The sequence below is a fragment of the Mastigoproctus giganteus genome, chromosome 14 (genome assembly GCF_048544385.1).
Source record: "Mastigoproctus giganteus isolate SK-2022 chromosome 14, ASM4854438v1, whole genome shotgun sequence".
Lineage (NCBI taxonomy): Eukaryota > Metazoa > Arthropoda > Arachnida > Uropygi > Thelyphonidae > Mastigoproctus > Mastigoproctus giganteus.
Window position 1 is genome coordinate 98,413,641 of NC_143588.1, and position 27,947 is coordinate 98,441,587.

The window sequence follows — 27,947 nt, forward strand, 5'->3', positions numbered from 1 at the left end:
CATGCCTCAAATTGTGACTTTCAAGTGAAGAACAGTAAAAATTTAATTTTCAGGGCTTATTTTCATAATCACAGATAGTTATTTTAATCAACTAAATTCTTAAAAGTTTTCATCATTCTGGTCTAATGGCATATTTTTATATAATTGGAAATAATATTTATTATTTCCAATTCTTAGGTGTTATTGATGTTAACCTGCCAGGTGTTAACATCAATAAGTAATAAGCATATCATTATTTGTAAAATTGAAGGGATTAGCCAGTAATGTTACAATTGGTTCTAATTCAAGAAAACCAATGGAGGCTATAATTAACTCTAATTTTTGCATAACTTGTCAAGATGCTTCTGTATTTCAACATGTTATGTGAATGATGTAGCAATAATATTTTCGTTAGTCAGATTTTCAGTAATATTTTTTAAATTTGGCAAATTCAGTAACAAATTTTTCATTGTGCAATTTGCACATTGCCAAATTAACCTTGAATTCATTTGCTGAACTTTTAGGTTTTACCAGCATGATGAATTTTTTCTTGCATCTCTAAATTCATGTTTTTATTCTTAAAGGTATATTAGGAAGTAAGAAATTCTTTCATTTCTGTGAGTCCTAGAAACCTCACAAATATTTGGCTTTTACAAGCTTTGTACTTCTGTATGCAATAAGTAATGTTGAATTGTTGGAGCTTTTATGGGAATTTATTTTTTTTACAGTTTTCATAATATGTTCAAAACAAAATACTTTTGCATAATTTTTACTGATATACCTTAATGTACAATATTTAGTAAGGTATAATGTTGTGGTAGAAAGGAGATCTTGGGAGTGCAGAATCTTTATGTAGTGCAGTGAGCTTATTTTTTACAACCTGCTATTGCAGATGCACTATCTTTGTAATTGCAATCAAATTTTGTAATGGAATGTTATTTTATTATTATTTTTTTCATTTAAAAAATAAAATATCATCATACCATATTAAAAGAATGCTGCACACTGTAATGGGTAACGCTGAAGAATTGCCACTGTCATCTTCATTCAAGTGAAAATTAAAAAATCAAACTACTAAACAAATTAATTAAATTTTAATTTTGTTTTATTGAACTCCAGTATGGATAGTACATAGCCTGTATTTTTCTTGTGTACTTCTGCTCCTTTCATGTTTTATTTTGATGGGGGTAACCCTATAGTTAATTAATTTTATTTTCTGTCTTGAGTTATTTGCATTTTTTGAATTTTCAGAAACCTGTAATTTTTTATTTAATTTATTGTATATCTTTTAATTTTAGTTAGTAGATGTTATGTTTCTTTTTGGCCTGCTAATTGGCATCAATCAACATGGAAATTTATATTTTGTCTTTTCAGTTTGTTTTATAGTCATTGGGTTAACTGTATTTAAGACTTATTTTCCATTGTTAAGGGGTCTTGATTTGATTGGATACTGTGATGTATTCACAAAGGAACTGGATGCAAAGAATAACTTTGATATCATATATTTGGATCTTAGAAAGGCCTTTGATACTGTTGCACATGGAAGACTGCTGCACAAATTGGAGCAGTGTGGCATTGGAGGCAAAATGCTGCTATGGATAAAGGGATAGTTGAGTGGGAGAAGACAGAGTGGTAATCAATGGACACTGCTCTTTGTGGACTAATGTTATTAGTGGAGTCACTCAGGGTTCAGTGTTGGGTCCATTGTTGTTTTCTGTATTTATAAATGATATTGATGATGGTATATCAGGCTTAATGTCCAAGTTTGTAGACGATACGAAGGTTGGCAGGCTTGTTAATGACAGTATGCTGCTGCTGCAACAGGATCTAGAAAAGTTGAGCAGATGGGCTGAGAGGTGGCAAATTAAGTTTAACATTGGCATATGGAAAGCAGTAACCCCAGAGTAATGTATCAACTCTGTGATACTACACTGATAGTGGTAGAGAATGAAAAGGACCTGGGGGTAATTGTGCAGTCAGATATGAAGTTTTCTGAGCAGAGCAGACGGTCTGCAAGAGTAGCTCATGGTGTCTTGTCGATGATATACAGGAATTTTTCTAGCAGGGATAAGGAGGAAATTATCCCCTTGTATAAGGCAATGGTCAGGCCATACCTTGAGTACTGTATACAGGTCTGGAGGCCTCATTTTAAGAAGGATGTAGAGCTGTTGGAACAAGACAGAGAAGGGAAACAAGATTAGTGAATGGAACAAAGGGTTGCTCTAACGAAGAAAGGCTTAAGTTTTGCAAATTACAGTGTCTGGAGACTGGGCACCTGCAAGGTGATCTGATTCAGGTGTATAAAGCCTTGAATGGTTTGAGCATGTTCAATGCTGATGGGATTCTTCCTCTTGCTCAGAATAATCGCCTAAGAGGGCATAAATTCAAATTGAGGAAAGACGGTTGTAGGATAGATGTGCGGAAGTTTTACTTTAGCCAGCGGGTGATTGATTGCCGGAACAAACTTCCATCTGTCGTTGTAGAAGTTGATAGCTTAAATAGATTCAAGGCAGAACTCGACAAACATTTGGAGTGAGTGGATGGGTGAAATAAGGGTTTTTTTTTTTTTTTTTTTTTGTTTTGTTTGGCTGATGCTATATAAGCTTGCTTTATTGCATCATGTGCCTTTGCTAATTGTGTCTGCCATGGTTGCATGCATAGGGGTACTATTGTGTTGTTTTTTTTTTTTTTTTTTTTTTTGCTATTAGGGACATGACAAAAATAAGTGTTTTGGAAATTTCCACAGGGCTGGTGTTTCCTTGAACAAGTAATTACTTGTTCTCCTAAACACTTTTTGGTGTTTTTTGGGAGCATCTCCTTGCTTATTTCTGGTAACAGTTGCTAAATTCTTTAAGCAGGATGTCATGCCTCTGTGTTTTCCTGAGTGAATGTATTTTTTTAATTTATTTTATTTGGTACTTTGATTTTTATAATTTTTGTTTGAATGAAGGTGGCATTTGGCATGTCTTCAGCATTGCCTTTTGCAGTTTGCAAGAATTTCTTTAATGTGGTGTAATAGTGTTTTAATTTTTTAAATCATTATTTGATTTACAAATTCTACCCAGACACGATAGGAGGGAGTATATGATGAGAGCCTTGTCGATCAATTCGGCCCTGGAGAGATTGTGCAAGGCTCAAGGGGTAGAATTTTTCTCAGCGTGGTCTGTGCTTGTTAACAGGAGAGATTGTTTCTACAGGGATGGGATACACTTCAATAGAAAGGGTGCAAGAATATTTGCTGATGCTATTGAGGCAGTGTTAGTTGGATCGTAAAACTGAAAGCTTGGGGGGATACATGGACTAATAAATTAACAGTAGGCATTGGCGGAGGTGAAAGCGATTCTTGCACTGCTTCTATAGGAATGAGCAGCAGGCTGGAAAACATGGTATAGGGGATTCCAGAGACTGCTGGGAGTGATTGCAGAAAGGTAATTACATGGGCTGTGTTAGGGTAGCTAAGAATAGGAACAGGTGCATGTACACTGATGCTAGGAGTTTGGAAAATAAATTTGATGAATTTGAGGTATTGGTCAAAACATCAAAGGCTGATATTGTTGGGCCATCAGAGATGAGGTTTCACACAGTTATAAGAAATGCAGAACTGGAATTTGGGTAGTACAATGTGTACAAGAAGGATTGACAGGGTAGGAAGGGAGGAGGGGTTATGCTGTTAGTTAAGAAACACATAAAATCCAAAGAAGTACAGCCAGTTGACATGGCTGTACAGTTCAGTGTCGAGCCAATTTGGTGTGACATGAGCACTGGGAAAGCAAAATTGAGAGTAGGAGTGTTATTATAGGCCTAATGACTCTGATGAGTCTAATAAACAACTGTACAGAGAAATAGTGGGCCAGTAAATCAGAATGTCTTATAATGGGGGATTTTAATTTCCCAGATATTGACTGGAATTTGTGGGTTATACACTCACACTAGCAAGGCTTTTGTGGATTTATTGGATGATTGTTTTCTACAGCAGCATATTTGGGAGGCAACTAGAGGGAGTAATACTCTTGATCTGATTTTCAATAGTGATTCTACATGCATTAAGAATCTGCAGATTAGGGAACCACGAGGTGGCAGTGATCACAGTGCACTGAAGTGAGATTTACTCAAAGAGGTAACTACCATCGGTAGTAAAGCGAAGGGCTTTTGTTTTCGTAAAGGTGACTACAGTAGTCTGAGACAGTTTTTAAGTTCTGTACGGTGGGACGAACTGATGATGTTACCAACAGCAGATTCAAAATGGGAAGCATTCAAAGAATTAATCTTGGAAGCTTCTATGCTTTTCATACCAAATAAGAAATATTGTTCGTGGTTTAGGCCTAAATGGTTGTTAGATGAACTAATGAGACATGTGGCAGAGAAGAAAAATGCATGGAATGCATATAACTTATCAGGCGACACAAGCCTATAGCAGATATAAGCTAGTCTGTAATTAATTCACAAAGGACGTTAGGTAGGCAAAGGCAGATTACGAAAAATTTTTGCCAGAGGATGCAAAGAAAAACTGCAAAGAGTTCTTTACTTATGTAAACTCTATAAGGAAGGGGATGAATCAGATTAGTCCACTTGATATTGATGGTTCAACTGTTCATGATCCTGCTCAGGTAGCTAACAAATTAAATGAGTATTTTGTATCTACATTCACACATGAGGAGTTATTCAGGGAGGGAAATGCCAGAGGTGAATTAAACTCTGGCAGTGAGCTATTTGATTTTGTAATAACTGAGAGCGAAGTGGAGGAGAAATTGTTGAAGATAAACATAAGAAAGGTACCTGGGGTGGATGGGATCTATCCTGTTATATTAAAGGAGGCAGCAAGGGAAGTAAGCAAACCCTTAACCATAATTATGAGAGCTTCCTTGGACTCAGGGGAGGTACCCATGGACTGGATGTGTGCAAATGTGACCCCAATTCACAAAGGAGGATCAAAGGGTGACACGAATAATTACAGATCAGTTAGTTTAACTTCAGTTCTGGGTAAAATAATGGAGTCACCGGTTAAAGATGCATTGCAGGATCATCTAGAGAAGACTGCAGCAATAATTCAGACACAGCATGGGTTTGTTAAGGGAAAGTCATGTCTTACCAGGTTGATTGGATACTATGATGTGATGTGATGTTGATTGGATACTATGATGTGATGTGATGTTGATTGGATACAATGTGTGCATCCAGTTCACAAAGGAACTGAATGCAAAGAATAATTTTGATATCATATATTTGGATCTTAGAAAGGCTTTTGATACTGTTGCAAATGGAAGACTGCTGTACAAATTGGAGCAGTGTGGCATTGGAGGCAAATTGCTGCAATGGATAAAGTGATGGTTGAATGGGTGAAGACAGTGAGTGGTAATCAGTGGACACTGCTCTTCATGGACTAATGTTATTAGTGGAGTCTCCCAGTGTTCGGTGTTGGGTCCATTGTTGTTTTCTGTATTTATTAATGATATTGATGATGGTATATCAGGCTTAATGTCCAAGTTTGCAGATGATATGAAGATTGGCAGGGTTGTTTACGACAGTAAAGACAGTATGCTACTCCAACTAGATCTAGATAAGTTGGGCAAATGGGCTGACAAGTGGCAACTGAAGTTTAACATTCATTAACAAATGTAAAGTACTGCATATGGGGAAACAGTAACCGCACAGTAACGTATCAACTGTGTGGTACTACACCGACAGTGGTAGGGAATGAAAAGAATCTGAGGGTAATTGTACAGGCAGATATGAAGTTTTCCGAGCAGTACAGGTGGTCTGCAAGAGTAGCTCATGGGTTACATGACTGTCTGCAAGGGTAGCTCATATCATATCAATGATATACAGGAATTTTTCTAGCAGGAATAAGGAGGCAGTTGTCCAATTGTGTAATGCAATGGTTAAGCCTCACCTTGAGTACTGTATACAGATCTGCTGGAATGAGTACAGAGAAGGGCAACAAGATTAGTGAATGGAACAAAGGGTTGCTCTTATGAAGAAAGGCTTAAATGGAACAAAGGGTTCCTCTTATGAAGAAAGGCTTAAGTTTTGCAAATTACAGTGTCTGGAGACCAGCACCTGCAAGGTGATCTTATGAGGCATATAAAGCCTTGAATGGTTTGAGCATGCTCAATGCTGTTGGCTTTCTTCCTCTTGCTCAGAATAATCACCTGAGAGGGCATAAATTCAAATTGAGGAAAGGCAATTGTAGGAGAGATGTGGAAGTTTGCCTTTAGCAGGTGGTGGTTGATTGCTGGAACAAACTTTCATCTGTCATTGTAGAAGTTGATAGCTTAAATAGATTCACGGCAGAACTAGACAAACATTTGGAGCGAGTGGATGAGTGAAATTGAGAAGGATTTTTTTTTTTTTTTTTGGCTGATTCTATATAAGCTTGCTTTCTTGCATCATGTATGTATGCTAATGCTGAATACATGTAACATACATGGACATTGTAAATGTTATTTAGTATATCAGACAGAACTAATCAACAAATAATCCCAAAACAGGCAAACAGTTATTTGATAACTTTGAATTCTTACCTCTGCAACTGGTTGTTCAGCTCACAGAAATCTGCTTGCAATTTTGACAAATAAAAGAGCAAAACAATATTCAAATTTCTAACAAAGAGTACTATACAAAAATCACAAAACCTAAAAGATTTTGGCTTCAACTTTGCTGAAATTTGCTGAATTTTCCCTGATACATATTGAATGTATCAGGGAAAAATATGTAATCCTGGAGAATGATTAAACAATTGTTTATTGGTATAGCCAACCATAATTAAGCATCATAATAACCATAATTTGCATCATCTGGAGATGTGCAAATGTAACCCTAATTCACAAAGGAGGATCAAAGGCTGACACAAGTAATTATAGACCTGTGAGTTTAACTTCTGTTCCAGGAAAATTAATGGAAGCACTTGTTAAAGAAGCACTGCAGGATCATCTTGACAAGAATTCAGTTATAGCTCAGACACAGCATGGTTTTGTTAAGGGAAGGTCTTGCCTGACCAATTTGATTGGATACTATGATGTAGTCACAAAAGAATTGGATGCAGGGAATAACTTTGATATTATATATTTGGATCTTAGAAAGGCTTTTGATACTGCTGCACATGGAAGACTGCTGCACAAATTGGAGCAGTGTGGCATTGGTGGCAAATTGTTGCTATGGATAAAGGGATGGTTGAGTGGCAGAAGACAGAGTGGTAATTAATGGACACTGCTCATCGTGGACTAATGTTATTAGTGGAGTCCCTCAGGGTTCAGTGTTGGGTCCATTATTGTTTTCTGTATTTATAAATGATATTGATGATGGTATATCAAGCTTAATGTCCAAGTTTGCAGATGATACAAAGGTTGGCAGGGTTGTTAAGGACGCTACTGACACTATGCTGCTGCAACAGGATCTGGAAAGGTTGAGCAGATGGGCTGAGAGGTGGCAAATGAAGTTAAACATTGACAAATGTAAAGTACTACATATGGGAAACAGCAACCCCAGAGCAACGTATCAACTCTGTGGTACTACACTGACAGTGGTAGAGAATGAAAAGGACCTGGGGGTAATTGTGCAGGCAGATATGAAGTTCTCTGAGCAGTGCAGACGGGCTGCAAGAGTAGCTCATGGTGTCTTATCAATGATATACAGGAATTTTTCTAGCAGGGATAGGGAGGTGATTATTCCCTTGTATAAGGCAATGGTCAGGCCGCACCTTGAGTATTGTTTATAGGTCTGGAGGCCTCATTTCAAGAAGGATGTAGAGCTGCTGGAATGAGTACAGAGAAGGGCAACAAGGTTAGTGAACTGAACGAACGGTTGCTCTTACGAAGAAAGGCTTAAGTTTTGCAAATTACAGTGTCTGGAAACTAGGCACCGGCGAGGTGATCAGATAGAGGTGTACAAAGCCTTGAATGGTTTGAGCATGCTCAATGCTGATGGCATACTGCCTCTTGCTCAGAATAATCACCTGAGGGCATAAATTCAAATTGAGGAAAGACAGATGTAGGATAGATGTGCAGAAATTTGCCTTTAGCCAGCGGGTAGTTGGTTGGTGGAACAGACTTCCATCCATTGTTGTGGAAGTTGATAGCCTAAATAAATTTAAGGCTCAGCTGGACAGATAATTCAAACGAATGGAGGAGGTGAAGTGGAAGGGTTTTTTTTTTTTTTTTTGTTTTTTTGGCTGATGCTGCATAAGCTTGCTTTCTTGCATCATATGCCTCTACTAATGCTACCTGGGGTGGATGGAATTTATCCAGTTATATTAAAAAAAGTGGCAAAAGAAGTAAGCAAACCCTTAGCCATAATTATGAGAACTTCCTTGGACTCAGGGGAGGTATGCATGGACATTTGCACATGAGATGTGCAAATGTGACCCCAATCCACAAAGGAGGATCAAAGGGAGACACAGGTAATTACAAACCTGTTAGTTTAACTTCTGTTCCAGGGAAATTAATGTAGGCACTGGTTGAAGAAGCCTTGCAGGATCATCTAGACAAAACTTCAGTTATAGCTTGGACACAGCATAGGTTTGTTAAGGGGAAGTCTTCTCTGACTAATTTGATTGGATACTATGATGTAGTCACAAATGAACTTGATGCAAAGAATAACTTTGATATCATATATTTGGATCGTAGAACGCCTTTGATGCCATTGCGCATGGAAGACTGCTGCACAAATTGGGGCAGTGTGGCATGGGAGGCAAATTGCTGCTATGGATAAAGAGATGGTTGAGTGGGAGAAGACAGAGAGTGGTAATAGTAGTAGTAGTAGTAGTAGTAGTAGTAGTGGCACTTGATGCAAGAAAGCAAGTGTAGGAGCTTATGCAGCATCAGCCAAAAAAAAAAAAAAATAATAAATAAAAAAATAATAAAAAAATCACACCATACCCTCCAAATGCCTGTCCAGTTCCTCCTTAAATTTATTTAACCTATCAACTTCCACAACGACAGATGGAAGTTTGTTCCAGCAATTAACCACCCGCTGGCTAAAGGCAAATTTCCGCACATCTATTCTACATCTATCCTTTCTTAATTTGAACTTATGTCCCCGTAAGTTCGTATTCTGAACAAGTGGGAGGATCCCATAAGAATTCAGCGTGCTCAACCCATTCAAGGCCTTATAGACCTCAATCAGATCACCGCGCAGGTGCCTAGTCTCCAGCCACTGCAATTTGCAGAACTTAAGCCTCTCTTGGTAAGAGGATCCCTTCATTCCCCTCACCAATCGTGTTGCTCTTCTCTGTACACGCTCAAGCAAATCTACATCCTTCCTAAAATGAGGCCTCCAGACCTGTACGCAGTACTCAAGGCGTGGCCTGACCATTGCCTTATACAGAGGGACAATCACCTCCTTTTCCCTGCTAGCAAAATTCCTATATATCATTGACAAAACCCCATGACCTGCCCTAGCAGCCTGTCTACATTGCTCAGAAAACTTCATATCTGACTGCACAATTACTCCCAGGTCTTTTTCATTTTCTACCACCTTAAGTGTAGTACCACACAGTTGGTACGTTTCTCTGGGGTTACTTCTACCCATATGCAGTACTTTGCATTTGTCAAGGTTAAACTTCAGTTGCCACTTCTTAGCCCATCTGCCCAAATTATCTAGATCCTGTTGCAGTAGCACACTGCCATTACTGTCATTAACAACCCTGCCAACCTTCGTGTCATCTGCAAACTTCGACATTAAGCCTGATATACCTTCATCAATATCATTGATAAATATACAAAACAACAGTGGACCCAACACCGAACCCTGTGGGACTCCACTAATAACATTAGTCCACGAAGAGCAGCACCCATTGATTACCACCCTCTGTCTTCTCCCACTTAACCATCCTTTTATCCATTGTAGCAACTTACCCTTAATACCATTCAGCTCCAATTTGTACAGTAGTCTTCCATGCGCAACAGTGTCAAAAGCTTTCCTGAAATCCAAGTATATGATATCAAAATTATTTTTTGCATCCAGTTCCTTTGTGACCACATCATAATAACCAATCAAATTTGTCAGACAAGACTTTCCCTTAACAAACCCATGCTGTGTCTGAATTATTGCTGCAGTCTTGTCTAGATGATCCTGCAATGCATCTTTCACCAGTGACTCCATTATTTTACCCGGAACAGAAGTTAAACTAACTGGTCTGTAATTACTCGTGTCACCCTTCGAACCTCCTTTGTGAATTGGGGATACATTTGCACATCTCCAGTCCGTGGGAACCTCCCCTGAATCCAAGGATGCTCTCATAATTATGGCTAAGGGTTTGCTTAGTTGCTTTGCCGCCTCCTTTAATATAACTGGATAGATCCCATCCACCCCAGGTGTCTTCCTTATGTTTAACTTCAACAATTTCTCCTCCACTTTGCTCTCAGTTATTACAAAATCATTAAGCACACTGCTACAATTTGATAACCTTCTTCCATTTTCAAACTGTAATAATTCCTCACGTGTGAATGTAGATGCAAAATACTCATTCAGTTTGTTTGCTATCTGAGCAGGATCATCAACAGTCGAACCATCGATGTCAAGTGGACCAATCATATTCATCCCCTTCCTTTTAGAGTTTATATAAGTAAAGAAATCCTTGCTGTTTTTCTTAGCATCTTTTGCCAAAGATTTCTCGTAATCCGCCTTTGCCTGACGAACCTCCTTTGTGACCTGATTACAGACTAGCTTATATCTGCTACAGGCTTCTGCGTCGCCTGATAATTTATATGCATCCCATGCATTTTTCTTCTCTGTCACGAGTCTCACTTCAGCACACTGTGATCACTGCCACCTAGTGGTTCCTTTATCTGCAAATTCTTAATACACGAATGATCACTGCTGATAACCAGATCAAGAGTATTACTTTCTCTGGTTGCCTCTCGAACATGCTGCTGCAGAAAACAATCATCCAATAAATCCACAAAAGTCTGACTAGTGTGTGAGTGACCAACCCACAAGTTCCAGTCAATATCTGGGAAGTTAAAATCCCCTATTATAAGACATTCTGATTTACTGGCCCACTCTATTTCTCTGTACAATTGTTCATTGTACTCATTCGAGTCATTAGGCCTATAACACACTCCTACTCTTATTTTTGCTTTCGCAGTGCTTATGTCACACCAAACTGACTCAACAGTGCACTGTCCATCTATATCAACTGGATGCACTTCTTTTGATTTTATGTTTTTCTTAATTAACAGCATAACACCTCCTCCCTTTCTGTCCTGTCTATCCTTTCTGTACACATTGTACTCCCCAAATTCCAGTTCTGCATTCCTTATATCTTTGTGACACCACGTCTCTGCTATCCCAACAATATCCGCCTTTGATGTCTTGACCAACACTTCAAATTCATCAAATTTATTTACTATACTTCTAGCATTGGTATACATGCAAGCATACATGCTCCTATGCCTATTCCTTGTTACCCTAACACATCCCATATACCCAACTATTCCAAGATGACTGCCATCCGTCCCTGAAACCCCCAACACCCCTCGCTCCAGGTCGCTTCTTATTCTAATAGAAGTTGTGCAAGAATCACCTTCACCTCTGCCTGCGGTTACTGTTAAACTATTAGTCTTTGTATCCCCCCAAGCTAGCAGTTTTCCGACCCACCTAACACTGCCTCGATAGCATCAGCAAATATTCTGGCACCCTTTCTATTTAAGTGTATCCCATCCCTGTAGAAGCAGTCTCTCCTGTTAACAAGTACAGTCCAGGCTGAAAAAAATTCTACCCCTTGAGCCTTGCACAATCTTTCCAGGCCCGAATTGATCGACAAGGCTCTCATCATATACTCCCTCCTATCGTGTCTGGGCAGAATTGCAGACACTTTCAAATGCAGAGGGCGCTGACTCTATTTAAAAGTTACAGCTGTCAGTTACAAGCTCCGCAAAAACGATAAGTGTTTGCCTTTTATTTACATGATTGTTGTTTTATATTGTACTTAATACGTAGTCATATAGTTATAGTTACGCTGGTTATTTTTTATTTTAATTTAGATAAAGAGTTTTTGTGGATTTTACTTACGATAGGTAAAACCGTTATTTATGTTCGATTTTTGTAGCCATTGTTTTTGTATATAGGGAATTCAAAGTTTTTAATTGAGTAGCTAGGTAGCACTAACGCATAATTATATAGTAATATGCTTCACTGTTTCTATTTCATAGTTTCTATTCAAATACTACTGACATTTAATTTATTGATTTTATTAATTTAAACTACCATGCCCCGAACTAGAGCAGCAAAGCAACGGGCACAAAGTGGCAGGAGTGTTGTGACTCGGGGGAGAACTGAGGGGGGCGATTCTCCAACGCGTCACAGCCTAAAAAAATGTGCAACTTGTGAAATGTTTGCCGAACTCTCTGGAACGGAACATGATATTGCCATGGGGTATGTCTTTGTGTGTGCGTGATGTAAGGAGTGTAAGGAAATCAGGCGACAACTCAGCGTTGTTATGGGCCTATATGAGAGTTTGAAGGACAGGGTGGATGCCCTCGAAGGAAATAAATTGAGGGGCCCATCAAGCTCTCAGCTGCCCACATCAACGCCAGAGCTTGCACTTGGTCATCGCGCAACACAGCGGCAAACCCCAAGGCAGAATGCGCTGGTCCCACAGGAACTATTAGTTGTTGGTGACTCTATTGTCAGGGAAACGGGGAACATGCTATGTAAAAAGGATAGGTGGAACAATCAATGGAAACTGCTCTTTGTTGACTAATGTTATTAGTGGAGTCCCTCAGGGTTCAGTGTTGGGTCCAATGTTGTTTTCTGTATTTATAAATGATATTGATGATGGTCAGGGGCCCACATCTGGTGAGTATGGGCTTGGCACACCTATGGTCCTCAGCTGGATATCATCATTCTTCTCTTTCTTGGTGATTCCTTTCTACTTCTGACTCTTTTTTTCTCTTTCTCTCTCTATCTCTCTCTCACTCTCAGGGTAACTCGGAAATTTTGTTTTGGCTGGTGCAGCAAAGCCTCAGGCTTCCTTGCACCATCTGGCTAATAATAATAATAATAAATAATGCATGTAAAAATATGTAATTGTACTTGTCTTGTTTCATACAGTTTTGGTTATCCACACTTGTAACTTAAATTCAAAAAAAAATAATAAATAAAGAAAAAATAAATAATAAAGTACACAAGTGCCTCGTATGATCTCAAAATTATTACTCATGCAGCTTGAAACGACCTTATCCAAAAATTATCTTTAACTAATCCAGCAAAAATAACCAAATATAAGCCAAAAATGGCTCCATATATCTATACTAGAGCACGCGGTGTTATACTTCCAAGAAGTTTTTGCTACCATAAAACTAACAAGCAAGAAAGCCTTGGAATTAACTTCAATTACAGTATTTTTTTTCTTACATGTCAGAAATTGACCTGTTTTGCATGTAAAAAAAAAAAAAAAAATCGTTACTTTCGCATTGATTTTTTTTTTTTTTTTTTTTAGACCAAAGAAAAGTCTTTTATAATGATATAAATAATTTGAATATGACATTGAGTGACCTACGTTAATTAATTATTATTAATTTGTAAGCAAATTTGCCAGTACTGATCTTTTGCATGCTGGCAGAAAAAAATCTGTATTTTTGGTTGCAAAAAAGTTTTCTATATTCAATTTCTATATTTCTCAATGTTGGCAGATATTCATATGTCCTCTCATAAACAGTTTAAGCAGAATACAGTTGTGCCCCCGTATCCGCTGATTCAGTTACCTGCCGTTAACTACGGAAAAAAAATGAAAAAACTTAACACATACTACTCGCTTGTCCAATACGATGCTTCCCTTTATTTTTTATAATGTTGCGTATGGTTTGATCACCAACATTATAATGGTTCTTTAGTGATTTAACGGATGCACCATTTCCGAACTTTTGAGTAATTTCAAGGTTTTGTTTAATTTGAAAGCGCAGCTCTTGTGTTTGCTCATCATTTTCGCAATTTCTAAACAAAAAAAAAATAGTTACAATAAAAAAAAAAAAAAAAAATTTCTAAGATCCCTGACTTAAATAAAGAAACAAAATTAGTCCTTTCGCGTTACAGCGGAACACAGCAATCGATGCAACGCACTAAATAAAATTAAATATTTGATCTCTTTTTCTTTTTTTTCCCCCTTTTCTTTTGTAGTAGTAGTAGTGGCATGTGATGCAAGAAAACAAGTGTATGAGCTTATGCAGCATCAGCCAAAAAAAAAATCACACCATTCCCTCCAAATGCCTGTCCAATTTATTTAACCTGTCAACTTCCACAACGACAGATGGAAGTTTGTTCCAGCAATTAACCACCTGCTGGCTAAAGGCAAATTTCCGCACATCTATTCTACATCTGTCTTTTCTTAATTTGAATTTGTGCCCCCTTAGGTTCATAGTCTGAACAAGTGGAAGGATCCCATCAGAATTCAGCATGCTCAACCCATTCAAGGCCTTATACACCTCAATCAGATCACTGCGCAGGTGCCTAGTCTCCAGCCACTGCAATTTACAGAACTTAAGCCTCTCTTGGTAAGAGGCTCTCTTCATTCCCCTCACCAATCTTGTTGCCCTTCTCTGTACATGCTCAAGTAAATCTACATCCTTCCTAAAATGAGGCCTCCAGACCTGTATGCAATACTCAAGGCATGGCCTGACCATTGCCTTATACAGAGGGACAATCACCTCCTTCTCCCTGCTAGCAAAATTCCTATATATCATTTACAAAACCCCATGACCTGCCCTGGCAGCCTGTCTGCATTGCTCAGAAAACTTCATATCTGACTGCACAATTACTCCCAGGTCTTTTTCATTTTCTACCACCTTAAATGTAGTACCACACAGTTGGTCCGTTTCTCTGGGGTTACTTCTACCCATATGCAGTACTTTGCATTTGTCAAGGTTAAACTTCAGTTGCCACTTCTTACCCCATCTGCCCAAATTATCTAGATCCTGTTGCTGTAGCACACTGCCATTACTGTCATTAACAACCCTGCCAACCTTTGTATCATCTGCAAACTTCGACATTAAGCCTGATATACCTTCATCAATATCATTGATAAATATACAAAACAACAGTGGACCTAACACCGAACCCTGTGGGACTCCACTAATAACATTAGTCCACGAAGAGCAGCACCCATTGATTACCACCCTCTGTCTTCTCCCACTTAACCATCCTTTTATCCATTGTAGCAACTTAGCCTTAATACCATTCTGCTCCAATTTGTACAATAGTCTTCCATGTGCAACAGTGTCAAAAGCTTTCCTGAAATCCAAATATATGATATCAAAATTATTTTTTGCATCCAGTTCCTTTGTAACCACTTCATAATATCCTATCAAATTTGTCAGACAAGACTTTCCCTTAACAAACCCATGCTGTGTCTGAATTATTGCTGCAGTCTTGTCTAGATGATCCTGCAATGCATCTTTAACCAGTGACTCCATTATTTTACCCGAAACAGAAGTTAAACTAACTGGTCTGTAATTACTTATGTCACCCTTCAATCTCCCTTTGTGAATTGGGGATACATTTGCACATCTCCAGTCCGTGGGAAACTCCCCTGAGTTCAAGGATGCTCTCATAATTATGGCTAAGGACTTGCTTAGTTGCTTTGCCGCCTCCTTTAATATAACTGGATAGATCCCATCCACCCCAGGTGCTTTTCTTATGTTTAACTTCAACAATTTCTGCTCTCTTGTTTTGAGCAGTAAGTGTGAAGACAGTTGGGGGGGGGGGGTTGCAAGATAATAGGTACACTAATCTCCCAGTGATGACTTATAACGCTGCTTCTTGTTGCTTATTTACGACTTGCAAAATATGTGTTTATACCTGTTCTAGTTATTACTTGAATTTTATAATTTCTGGTGTTTTTTTTATTTTTTTAAATTTATTTATTTATTTGGAGTCTTGAAGTGTCCCAGTTAATCCAATCCTGGTAAATCGAGAGTCTGCTGTACTTTATTATTACCGTATTTAATGTTGGTAATGTCTTTCTGTGTGTTTAATTTATCAATTAAACTTTATTATACGTATGTACAAGAAAATCACATTATATATGAGGTCAGCAGGTGTTCGCTTATATCTGCGGTTTCAGCCATCCACAGTAGGTCTCGTAATGTATCCCTTGCGGACGGGGTTCCTACTGTATACCTCTTCTTCTTCTGTGTGCCATCTCCTAATGGAGGTTGGTGACCTCCATTAGGAGATGGCAGCAAATGGCTCTCGGTCTCTGGTAGTTCTTAACAGCTACTTGGTGTTCGGTCCCATCCATTTCTTGATGTTATCTAGCCATGATATGCATTTTATCCCAATCTTTCTTCTTCCTTCCATTCTCCCCTCAATAATTAACCATGGAATTGCATATTTGTTGTTCTGCGTCAGATATCCAAGATACGCAGTTTTTTTTTTATTTTACATTCCTCAGCAATTTACAAGATTTTCCAGTTCTCTGCAGGACCCTCTCATTGGTCACCCTTGCTATCCATGGTACTGTTAACATTCTTCTGTATGTCTGCATTTCAAATGCTTCTAGTTTCTTGGTAGTGTTAGTTTACGGGGTTCATATCTCAGCATCATACAGCAAAACTGACCAAACGTAACATCCCATCATGCGGATTCTAAGGAGGAGATCCAGGTTTCCATTGCTTAATGCAGATCTTATTTTAAGGAAATACTGCCTGGCCATTTCAATTCTTGTTTTTATTTCCATATCCGGTTCAATTTTTGTCATTACTCCAACAGCCTAGATATTTGAATTTGTCAACTCTCTCTATTAGCCTTCCTTTTAACATGAGGTATTAGCATCACCCCATTAAGTACCTCTTAATGTAGTATAATTAAATTTTATAACAAAATAGTAAATTTTTGTTCTTCTTTATTAATGATATAAAAATATAAATGCTATGCACTATTAAAGTTTTAATATTATTTTCCCTAATAAGTTTAAATTGTTTTCAAGCCTCATCCCCTCCCTCTACAATAGCCTCAAGAGTGAAGGACTTGATTTCTCTACCTCTGTTGATCAGGTAATTTTTTTTATTCAATTCATTACTGATAATAAAATAAATATTATTTGTGTGTGTGTGCGTGTGTACAAGAATAGATATTTACCATGAATCTGTTTTCTCATCCTTGTTCTGGAGAATGGAGTACTTCAACTCAAAGCCTTGGGCAGTCTGCAATCTAAAAAATGTTTCTGTGAAGTCCACTAGCCTGTGTGATATAATGAACATTGCAGCATTGATCAAAAATATATTCTCTACTAGGTGAGCAATGTTATAGTGAAACAGTTTCACTAAAACTTAGCAGCCTTTTTTTGGTTGGCAGTTGTAAAGTAACAAACTTAACATATGTTAATCTTATCCAATGCTTAATTACATAGGTAAAGTTAACTAATCTCCCAAGCTAAGTATATAAAACCCAAAATAAGAAAGTATTAATGATGAATATCTGGAGAGTAGTCTTAAGACTATTCTCTAGATGTTCACCAGTAATACATTCTTATTATTAATCTCCAGTAGTTGTGATTGTTGTCATCCAATGCCATGTGGCAAAGCCCTGTGCTCAAGTCCTCTCTAGCCAGGAGAAACTTCTATGCACTTTTTCAGACTCACAATTGAGTTAATTGGGTCTTGGATGAAGGATGCACAGTCCCCCCCCCCCCGGAGTTTCAGGTTTTTCATCATGAAATACAAGAAAGTGCGTATGGAATAAGTGTGATTTACTGACATAGCATATTGACACCTTATGGCTTTAGTTTCCATAGTGAAAAATCAAATAAGAACAAACAGTCTTGAAGTATAACAAATGATATTAAATCACTTGAACATGGAAACCTTCAACGTCTTAAAACTTGCTTTTGAAGAGGAAATTGTGAACCAGTTGCATGTTCAAATCTAGTATCCAAAATGTGTGTCCCACCTCATTAGCCAAGTCATGGATAGTGATGCTTGTTTGTGTGAACAAACTGTTTAATTTAGCTCTCATTTTCATGTACTTTGCTTGATGACCACTGGCCTGAACATCTCATTTTGGATCACACCAAAGTGTGGTTTGATGGGTTTCAGAATGTAGTACAAATTTATTCCAATGTGAAGAACGCATTGATTGTGTTTTTTGATATTTATGGAATTGCGTATTAGGAATTCATGTCATGGAGAAAAACTGTGCATGAACATTACTATTGAAGATGTTCTACAGCTGCTGCATGAAGGTGTATAGTGAAAATATCCAGAGAAATGATGTACTCAAAATTAGTTTCTCTTATCATGGCAGTGCTCTTGCTCGCTGTTCTTACCTTTGCAGGAATTTCCTTCCAAAATTTTATGACTCCATATTTCCCCAGACATACCACCTTGATTTTGTGACTTTTTCTTTCTTTGAATTTTTTTTTGTCCTGGAGTTTTTTTGCTGTGACTTTTTCTAAAGTTGAAGTTCTTACTGAATGGTAGGAGATTTGACATGATTATGATCCAGAAACAACCTCAGACTATAATTACAGAATTTAAAGCACAGGGCTTCCACAGATGCTTCCAACAGTGGCAGAACCATTGGACTCACTGTAACAGGATGCAAGAAAGTCCTCTGATAGCATGAAATAACTGCTAAATGCTACTAATTAAAGAAAAATGTAGTCCAGAAACTTTTGAATGACACACTATATTTGCAAAATTATGATTTATTATGTAACTGCAAGATATATAATGTAAGTAATTTTAAACCACATATTGTTTTTCATTTTTAGATTTAAACCATGTGAAATTTGGTTGTAAGAATAATATATGCTAATCGGGATCCGGAAAAGTTCCCCCCCCCCGCATTTCGCCCCTCGCATTTCGTCCCCGACACATTTTGCCCCCAGTAGATAATGAATAGGCTATAGAAATAACCTAATTTTTTATTAATTCTAATTTATTTTGTTTTAATAGAATGAATCAATAAAAGGTAATCAATCATAGAATAAATGCACATTATTATTGTTTAAAACTCGGAAGTTGTATGCAATGCCTCTAAGGTAATCAATCACATTACGATTTTGAAAACCTTGGACTATTCTTTTGATTCTAGCAGAAATTGCAGCATACTTCTTGTTTCTTTGATTGCCTGAATCACTGGCAATTAGTTGTGTAATTTCGAAATTGTGCAGCCCTTGTTGTTTCTTTAAAGAATCAACGAATCGGTAAATATTTGGGAATAAAGTAGCACAAGTTTCCTGAAATCCCCTGTGCCACCCCTCCACACCGTTGTTGGTACGTTGCTGATCATTGTGTTCGTGTGTAAACATTCCACAATTCGATGGCAAAAATGGGTAATTGCCGGCCTCTCCTTTGTCTTCTTCCAATATATGTATCTTCAAAGTAGTTTACAATCACCATAGCTTCAATGGGGAAGTCATCAGCCTCAACTAAATCTTCAAATGCTTGAATAATGTTAGCAGGAGGAATAAATGCCCATGCCGGAATCATTCAGATCCAACGAGCAAATTCATGGTCTTGTTCGTATCGAGCTTTTAAACCTTCATTCTGTACCTTTCACCAAACGCTTTGGGAAAGATGAAAAAAAACAACCGGTATTTACAATACCAGGAAATTCTTGTTGGAAGGCTTGCATGGCACTTTGTTCGAAATCTGTAATAAGTCGCTGGGGTTGGAGACCCGGGTGTAGATTTTTAACTTCTTGAAGCAACTTGACGTATGTGGCATGAGTTTTGTTTGGAAGAAGCGCGTGTACCACTGGAATAACTGCATTGAATTGAACCACATGAATTGTATAAAGTTGCTGGAAATGTGTGGGTACTGTGTTAAAAGTTCCATCAGAAAACCACTCCTGGCTACGCGCCAATAACTGAAGATTGTTACTAGTGGAAAAAATAAGCATGCGACCCGGGAGAAGTTCATCCTGAGAATCATACATTAAAAACTGTTGTACATTGCCATCGATAATAATTTCTTGATAATTTTGTGGAATTACTAGGTCCTGGAGATTGCTCGGTAAAACTGGAGTACCATTGTTGCATCGAACATGACGAATGGTTCGTTTAAGTGAATCCTTTTTAGGAAGTAATGCCGTGACATTGGCATGAGTCTCTGCAATAACTGATGCAACAATTTGCTGTGGCTGTTCATTTGTGGTTGTTGCATGTTGCCGTATTTGACCAATCAATTGCAATGCTTCCGACCTTGCAGCTTGAGCTGCATGGTTATGTTTAGTTACGACTTTCACAACTGGGCCTTCCAAACACGCCCTTTGCAGGTGGAACGTTTTTCACAAACCCAGATTCCATGTTGTTCATCTAGAGTTTTCTTTGAAAACACGTAAATGTGGTTGTCATCATCTACCAATTTTCTTTTGCCTCTTTGACGGAACACTTTTTGCCATTGTACGCACAGGATTAATCAATCAAGATGCAAAAATAATATGCAGATATACTGTATTGCACTGCCTGCGACGCTCAGCTTGTTCACACGATGCACAGCTGATAATGAGGCAGCCACAGAGTAGTAACATACAGAGTGGACACTCCCATACATGACAATGGCAATTCCGGCTACATGTTAAAATTGCATAGACAGTGGAGGCCCCACTTTCAGAACATAGAAACAGGCCGGAACATTGTGAAGTTAGCAATGTTCTTGGAGTATTTTTTAAAGTTTTGTTATTGCGTTAGATAATATATCAATTCGCAGATTATTAGTACAGTATATAATTTTCATAGTTTATTGTTACTCCAATCCAAAAATAGCAACACTAAGAACGGTGGATGATTAGCAAACCATAACGTAAGTAAATGTTTCGGCAATAATATGCAACCGGTTATGGGGGCTGCGTGGTAACATGAAATGCAGCCATTTTCTCTTTCCGCGATTCGAATCCCACGTTTTCCTACCCTGGTATTTTCTTCCCCCCCCCCTCACTTGTACTTTCAATTAATTTCTCTGGTTAAATATGGAAATTTACTTGTTTTCACCTAAATAAAATTATTTAATTATTAATAAAGTTTAATATTTTTATAAGTCATGGCCAAACATCCATAATGTTTGGATGTTCCATCCTTAGGAGAAGGAGGTTAAGATGCCATTTGCAATAGACATTAATAAATACAGATTTTTTTTTTTTTTTTTTATTTACACTACTGGGTGTAAATAATCAGGTGGCTAATTATATCAGGTTTCAGTACAATTCTGTGAGTACAGTGAGACCAGTACACCTATCTCACTTTATTGAAACCTTTTTATTTTCACTCACTTTAATCCAGTAGTATTTACATGAAATTCTGTAATTATTAATGTTTATTGCAAATGGCACTAATCACCGTCATCTTAATATCCTTTTAGGCTGCATTTTAGGCAATGTCTGGCCATTATATTTTTAAATATTACTTTTTTGACCTTAACTCCATAAATTTACATCTGTCATTTTGACTGATCTGAACTGTTGTTTTAGGTTTCAATGTAATGAATGAATTGAACTGCTTTTAATTTCGGTTCTAATTTTTATTTAATTCTTTTCCTTTATTTATTGTTTTGTGTCTGGCATCCTATGAATACTGCATTATTTCCCTGCTAACCAGAGCCACTAATATTTTTTTTTTTTTTTTTATACACTTCACAGAAATACAAAGAATCTGGAATGAATGAAAAATTTGGAAGACAATTCTCTATGACTAAATTTTGACTGTTTTTTTGCTGAATTAGTTATTTTCTTTAACAAAAGGAATTTAGCATTCTTTCATTTAGATCATTATCTGAGTTAGCATTACAATAACAAAAAAAAAAAAAAAAAAAACACTATATAATTGAAATTCTTTTTATTTATGAATTTTTTCATTTCATACGAAAGATATTTGAATTATGTGTAGTCCAATGCAAATTGAATTAATAATATCTTCACATGAAATGTCCTGTAATATATATAAAAAGAGCATGCTGATTTAATTCATAAAAATAACTCTTTCACTTTGTCAGTGAGACTCTGGCTGACTTGACTTGATTTCAGAAACAGTAAAGATGTTATGACATATTTCATGAAGTTTTTTTTTTATGGAATAATTTAATTATTTCATAAACTACTACTTGGATTAATATCAATACACTATTCATATAAATTAGTGTAATAAGTTATGAATTAGTTATTAATTAGCTATTCAGTATTTTTTTTTTTTAAAAAAACATTTCCAGGTTTATCAATTCTGAAAAATTATCTTAAATGTTCTTTCGGAAATCGGTACAATCGAACTCCAGATTTATCTCACACGAAACACTTATTTCTGTGCATGACAGCAGATAATTATAATAATAGAAAAATAAATACACAAATAATTATAACAATAGTAAAAAAAGACCTATTTAAAACAAAATTTCTACGTTTAACGAACACACTAGAAATCGAGACACAGAAGCAACCACGTGTTAGCAACTTAGCGTTGGGCATGCACGTTATTACTCGTTGAGTTTTGATGGCCACAGATCGCCGCGTTAGTTTCATGTTCTGAAAGTGAAGGCGCTGGGATGAATTGAACAAGAGTCCACTCTGTATCTTACTTCTCTGTGGAGGCGGCGAAAACAGCAAATGCGCGCTGTCGACTGCGCCACGAAATGTGAGGAGAGCCAGATGCAGGAACTTTTATTGTTTGAATTTAGACAAATCAGAACAAGATTCACTTGTTACTGAAAAGACTCCTATAAGATTAGTCACTGTTCCCTCCCCCATGTCCGTCACTAACCACGTGACTATCGCCCTTGTGGTCAAGTATGTATTCTTTCCATTGTGAAAGGATTAACAGTTCCAGTTAATCCTTTCACAATGGAAAGAGAACCCTGAAGACATACAAAAGGGGAGAAATTAGTTTAAAAGCTACGTGACAATTTGTACATGAATGTCATTTTGAAAATTCGTTCGGAAAAGTTAGAGTTATCGGAAGTTCAGTTCGAGTAATCGAGAGAGTTTAACATGGAATCTCCACTAAAGGGGCTGGGACTTCAATAAAAATTCGAGTTATCGAGAGTTGACTGTACAGTATTTCCATTTCTGTAGCCTACTCATTATCTACTGGGGTGAAATGTGCCGGGGACGAAATGCGGTGGGCAAAATGCGGGGGGCCACTTTTCCGTAAACCATGCTAATCACCTGTTCTCTGTGCTTGAATAATGACAGAAATGCAAAGTTAAAGTTTTAAATGGTATAGCCCTCAACTTTAAAATGTTGGAGACTGCTTTAGAGTTAATGGACCTCATAAAAAAATTTTTTTTTCTTTTAGGGTATTGTTTCAAATAGTTATTTTCCATGTGAAAGCAATTTAAAATACAGTCCATTCCGGTTATTTGGGACACATTGGGACTAGTGCATTTTGGTCCGATTAAGCGGCTGCCCCAATTATCTAAAGTTTCACGTAAATAGTTGGCGCCTCCATAGCCAGGTGGGAAGGAGCAGCAGTGCATAGCACACACTTCTTGATTAGACTGGGGTTCGAGCCCATGATCACCAAATACGGAGGATGCAGAAAGGTCAGGGAATGACCACTGCATATCCCGGAGCAATATGGCCTTAGTTGCTAATGCTCCTAAAAACCAAATAACAAACAAACAAACGTAAATAGTAAAAAATACAATGTACCCCCCCCCCTTACAATTGGTTCACTGTACAATGAAATCACGTTACGACGAACTCAACATAGTGAAGTACCGTTCACTATATGATGTGCAGTAAGCGCTGGTCATTGTGATCACGTTTGTGAATTGAATTTTAATTCTATTAAACAGTGATTCTAATTAGCAAAAATAGGAGGAATATTATCCACAAGCTATAAAAGCAAAGATATATTAAACACAAATTTACCCTTTATTACCTTACCAATTAAAAAATTAAATGATATGTGATAATCGGAATAATTAATACGTACTGTAATATGTACATACGAACTAGTTGACATTTCTGTTCACTGACATTTGTGAGGGGGGGTTAAAATTTAAAACAGTAAAAAGATAAGCAATCAATAACAAAGAACACGGCACACACAAATTGCAAGTAACACAATATGCGCAAGTGAGAACGGAGTAACAAGCTACAAAGCTTTAAAAATAGGAATGAAGAGAAGATCTGAAAATTAATTTTTTTATATGATTGAAGATTTCATGGAAGTGTGAACACATTTCATCATAATAACCCACAGAATTCCAGCTGTCGGTATTATCGCAAATTCAGTAAGATCGAGTTTACTGTCCGTTGATGATAGATTTCACTAACAGAAAAGCCCAATAAACAGGTGACTGCTAATTGTTTTTATTGTTTTATGGTTGTGACCTCCAGAATTTCGACCGAACCACGTGGTACCGTCAGAGACAATCGCAGGGTAATCTCCAGTGCTGCGGTCTCCTGCCCTGATTAAACGGCATGCTGTCCCAATTAAGCGAAGTAAACCCTGGCTATTTCCTCGATTGGTTTCTTTTTTTTTAAGATTTGCCCAAATAAACAGCTGCCCTGATTAACTGGTGGCCCAAATAAACGGAATCCACTGTAATTATTTTTTGTGTGAAAACAATACTTTTCAGATGCTTGTCATCTGGATAAAATCTATTTCATTTAAAAAATAGTTGGGGAAATATCCTTTATTTTCTAATTTTAGTCTTCTTGCAGAATAAGCTCTGTCATCAAAAATAGTGGAACTCATTCTGCCTCAAAACACATTTTTAAAGTAGCTCCTTATGCAAAAAAAAAACATAGAACAAAGTATTGAATTCTTCAGTGAGTTTAGTTCGTTCACAAATGAAGGGGAAATGGAGGAAGGAAAGTTTTGTAAAAATAGTTATTTATTTCATTACTGGTTTTTAATTTATATCATCACCATGATCAATTCTTTCATTTTGGTTAAATTTTAATTGTTGTGACACAATGTCTTCTATCATTCAGAGTTTTGTGGGGGTGGTTTGCTATGTTTTGGGGTCAGGATCGGGTCCTTCTTCACCTTTGATCCCAGGGTATATCGAATTATTCATGGGCTGTGAGTGCAAGAATTCATTATTTTTTATTTTATTTTATTTTTTTTTTTTGCTGTTTTTATTTGGAGAGCATCACCTTGAAGTTATTCTGCAGACCTGATTGAGGTAATCGCTTTATTCTTTCAAATTATATTAATCATATTCACAAATGAAGGTACTACTTATTTTACAATATACTACATTGAATTTGGAAAGAATACCACATGGATGCTGGTGGCTTCGTATTTTAGACTTGAAAATGATATCCTTAAGGATTTCGAAACTTCATAAAAATTGGCATCTAAATGGTTGGGTTGTTGGTGTGTTTTCTTTCCAGTTTGTTTTAATTAATTTGATCATTTTTTTCCTTTTAAATTTATTTGGAGTGCATTGCTGTTTAATCTCTTATTACAATTAGTTAATTCTCGCATATATCTTTCTTCCAAGAAATGAGTTCTTAATATTTCATATAGTGTGGCCCTGATTTTTTTTTTTTTTTTTTTCCCATTTAATTAGTCTAAGAAAAGTGCAACATATAATAAAGATCCTAATGTTGTATCAAGCCAACAGGAGGAAGAAGATATAGCAAAAGGTACCTATTCTTTATGATTTTCCATTTAATTATTTGGTGGTGCAGTAAAGGTTTAATTTAGCTATTAGTCTTTAATTGTAGGTACCAGTAAACAAAACATTTCTTGGTTTAAGTTTAAATGAATTTAGATTTTATATAGGTTAATATGAACAAATAGCATATGTCATGTTTTGTATTTGTAAAATATAATCAAATTTAAGTATTTTATGTTGGGAATACTAAACTTATAACAGAAATAGATAAATTGAGTAAAGTGGGCCATATTATTTTTGTCATAATGAAAAATACAGTAAAAACTATTAAATTTATTAATAGCTGTGCTTCTATAATAGTAACTTACTTTATCTGCATACTCTATTAGTATGTGAATGTCTTTAAGTTAATGGACAATAAATAAGAAATAAACACAAATTAATATCAGAGTTTGTTGCCTCTAACTTATCAGGTTACAACGATGGCTTGTAAGTTTGTAGTAACAACTTGTCCAAAATTACAACTCATTCTCAGTTGTTGTTTTTTAAGGTGACATTTAATTTGAACAACTAAAATATACTACAGTTAGAAAATAATGATTTTCATGTTTAAAACAAGTTATCAGTCTAATGACAGAAGAAGAATGGCTTTTGCAGTTTGATTCTGTAACAGCTGTATTTAAGACATATGTTATTAACAATAACATCAGGCCCAGTATTTATAATTAAAAGCATTAAAGTGAAAGATTACCAAGAAGGCTGTAACTAACAGCCTGTCCACAGTTTTTTTTATTCTGAGTCTCTGCAAATCTTCACAAAAAGACAAACAAATTTGTAGTCTTTCTCTTTAATTATAAGCATTGAGACATAACTTTAGTTGCCATACTACATGCGTGTTTTTGTTTCTAATTTTGGCAATAACCATTTTCTTAACATGTTAGTAACAAAAATTGTGCTTTTCAGTGCCAAAACATTCATGTTGCAAACAAGAAAACCTGCTTACCTTTATCTTCATTCTTATTTGCTGATAATATGTAAGAGACAATGTGTGTTTGTGAGTGTGTAACTATTTATTATAAGTACAGGTTATGTGCTTTTCAAATTGTGGCTTTTTGAACAGTGGCATCTGTGCTTCTTGATAACTGAAATATCTTTCATCAGACTTCACTTAAACGGTCCACTTGCATAAAGAAAAGAGCAAATGACACTGAATCCAACTAAAATGCTTTCTCCTCATCCTCAAAAGAGAATAATTCAGCAAAAATCGAACTTTACTTTAGAAATAAATTGCATAATAACAAGCCTTTATAATGACAAGGAAATACATACTTAAATCCAAATAAATAAAATTAGAAACTTGCAAATGCTGAGGCCACAATTATATAGTATGTTAAGGATAAATATTCTTCCAAGAGGCCATTACAGCATTCTACTGAAACAATTGCACATATGACATATCTTTAATGTTTACATAAGCAACTGGACATAACTTGATTCATTAAACAACATATGTTGTTTCTGGTTTCAGTTGTAGCCATTTTCTTATTGCAACTTGTACTGTAGTGACAGAAAGCATGCTTTTCTTTAAGCAAAAGCAAAAAGAAAACTGTTAAACATAACATCAAAGGAAAATGCCTACAATGGTTATACCCAGTATTATAGTAAGGTAAGTACAATTTTATGCTTTCTGTTTTCATTGTCTCACAGCTTGGGTTTTAGGACCAGTTATCATTGAGTCTTTCATTACTATGCATACTTATGAGAAGATGTGCCAGATACATTGACAATATTATTAAATAACAGTTTGAATGAGAACCTATAACTATTTTTGTTAACATACTGGAAAATGTAAGTAACAATTTCATATTGCATTTTATATTAAAATATGCGCAATAGCTTAAAATGTTGGGGTTTCTACATTGGCAACTGAGAAAAGATTAAATAAAAGAGATAAAAAAAATTATAATTTACTAAGAAGACATCCCTATTTGGAAATGCAGTTCTGTTAGGATTGTTGACTAAAACATAGAAGGATAACAAGAGATAAAATTGAAAAAAAAATAATAATAAATAAATAAAAAAAAACTATACTGTTGTCAATAAGTGGGCTTTGCTTTTTGAAGTTCTTACTTCATTGTTGCTTCTATACTAAAGTTCATTGAGAGAAAAGGAGTATTTTTACTTGGAGGAGACATGGACAGCAGAGTCTAATCCTGATTGTAAGTAAGTAAATAAATGTATTCATATTCTATTGAAGAATTTGGTGGGACTCTAACATGAACTCTATTCTTGCCTTCAACTTCAAATTTCCATATTTCTAAGGCTTTCATAATACCTGTAATCATCTGGCAGTTTTATTAATATTTTTGAAGTATTCAGTTGCAGTTAGTGGTTTTGAATTGTCAGTTTGTGGTAATTTGGTGCCACTAATGTTATTATAGAAACTATAATTATGGTAGTATTCCTATG

General features: G+C 36.4%; 1 protein-coding gene across 2 annotated transcripts in view; it reads left to right on the forward strand.

The window, feature by feature from the left end:
• The window catches only part of LOC150075424 (signal transducing adapter molecule 2-like), a 203,681-nt gene that overhangs the window by 96,974 nt on the left and 78,760 nt on the right, over window positions 1-27,947 (forward strand). Inside the window, exons 5-6 of one of the 2 annotated variants that reach the window (XM_090389165.1) lie at window positions 16,901-16,967; window positions 25,431-25,506. In XM_090389165.1, the coding sequence (XP_090245291.1) occupies window positions 16,901-16,967; window positions 25,431-25,506 (143 nt within the window). The remainder of the gene's footprint in view (window positions 1-16,900; window positions 16,968-25,430; window positions 25,507-27,947) is intronic. The other variant, XM_090389166.1, reaches the window with a different exon arrangement.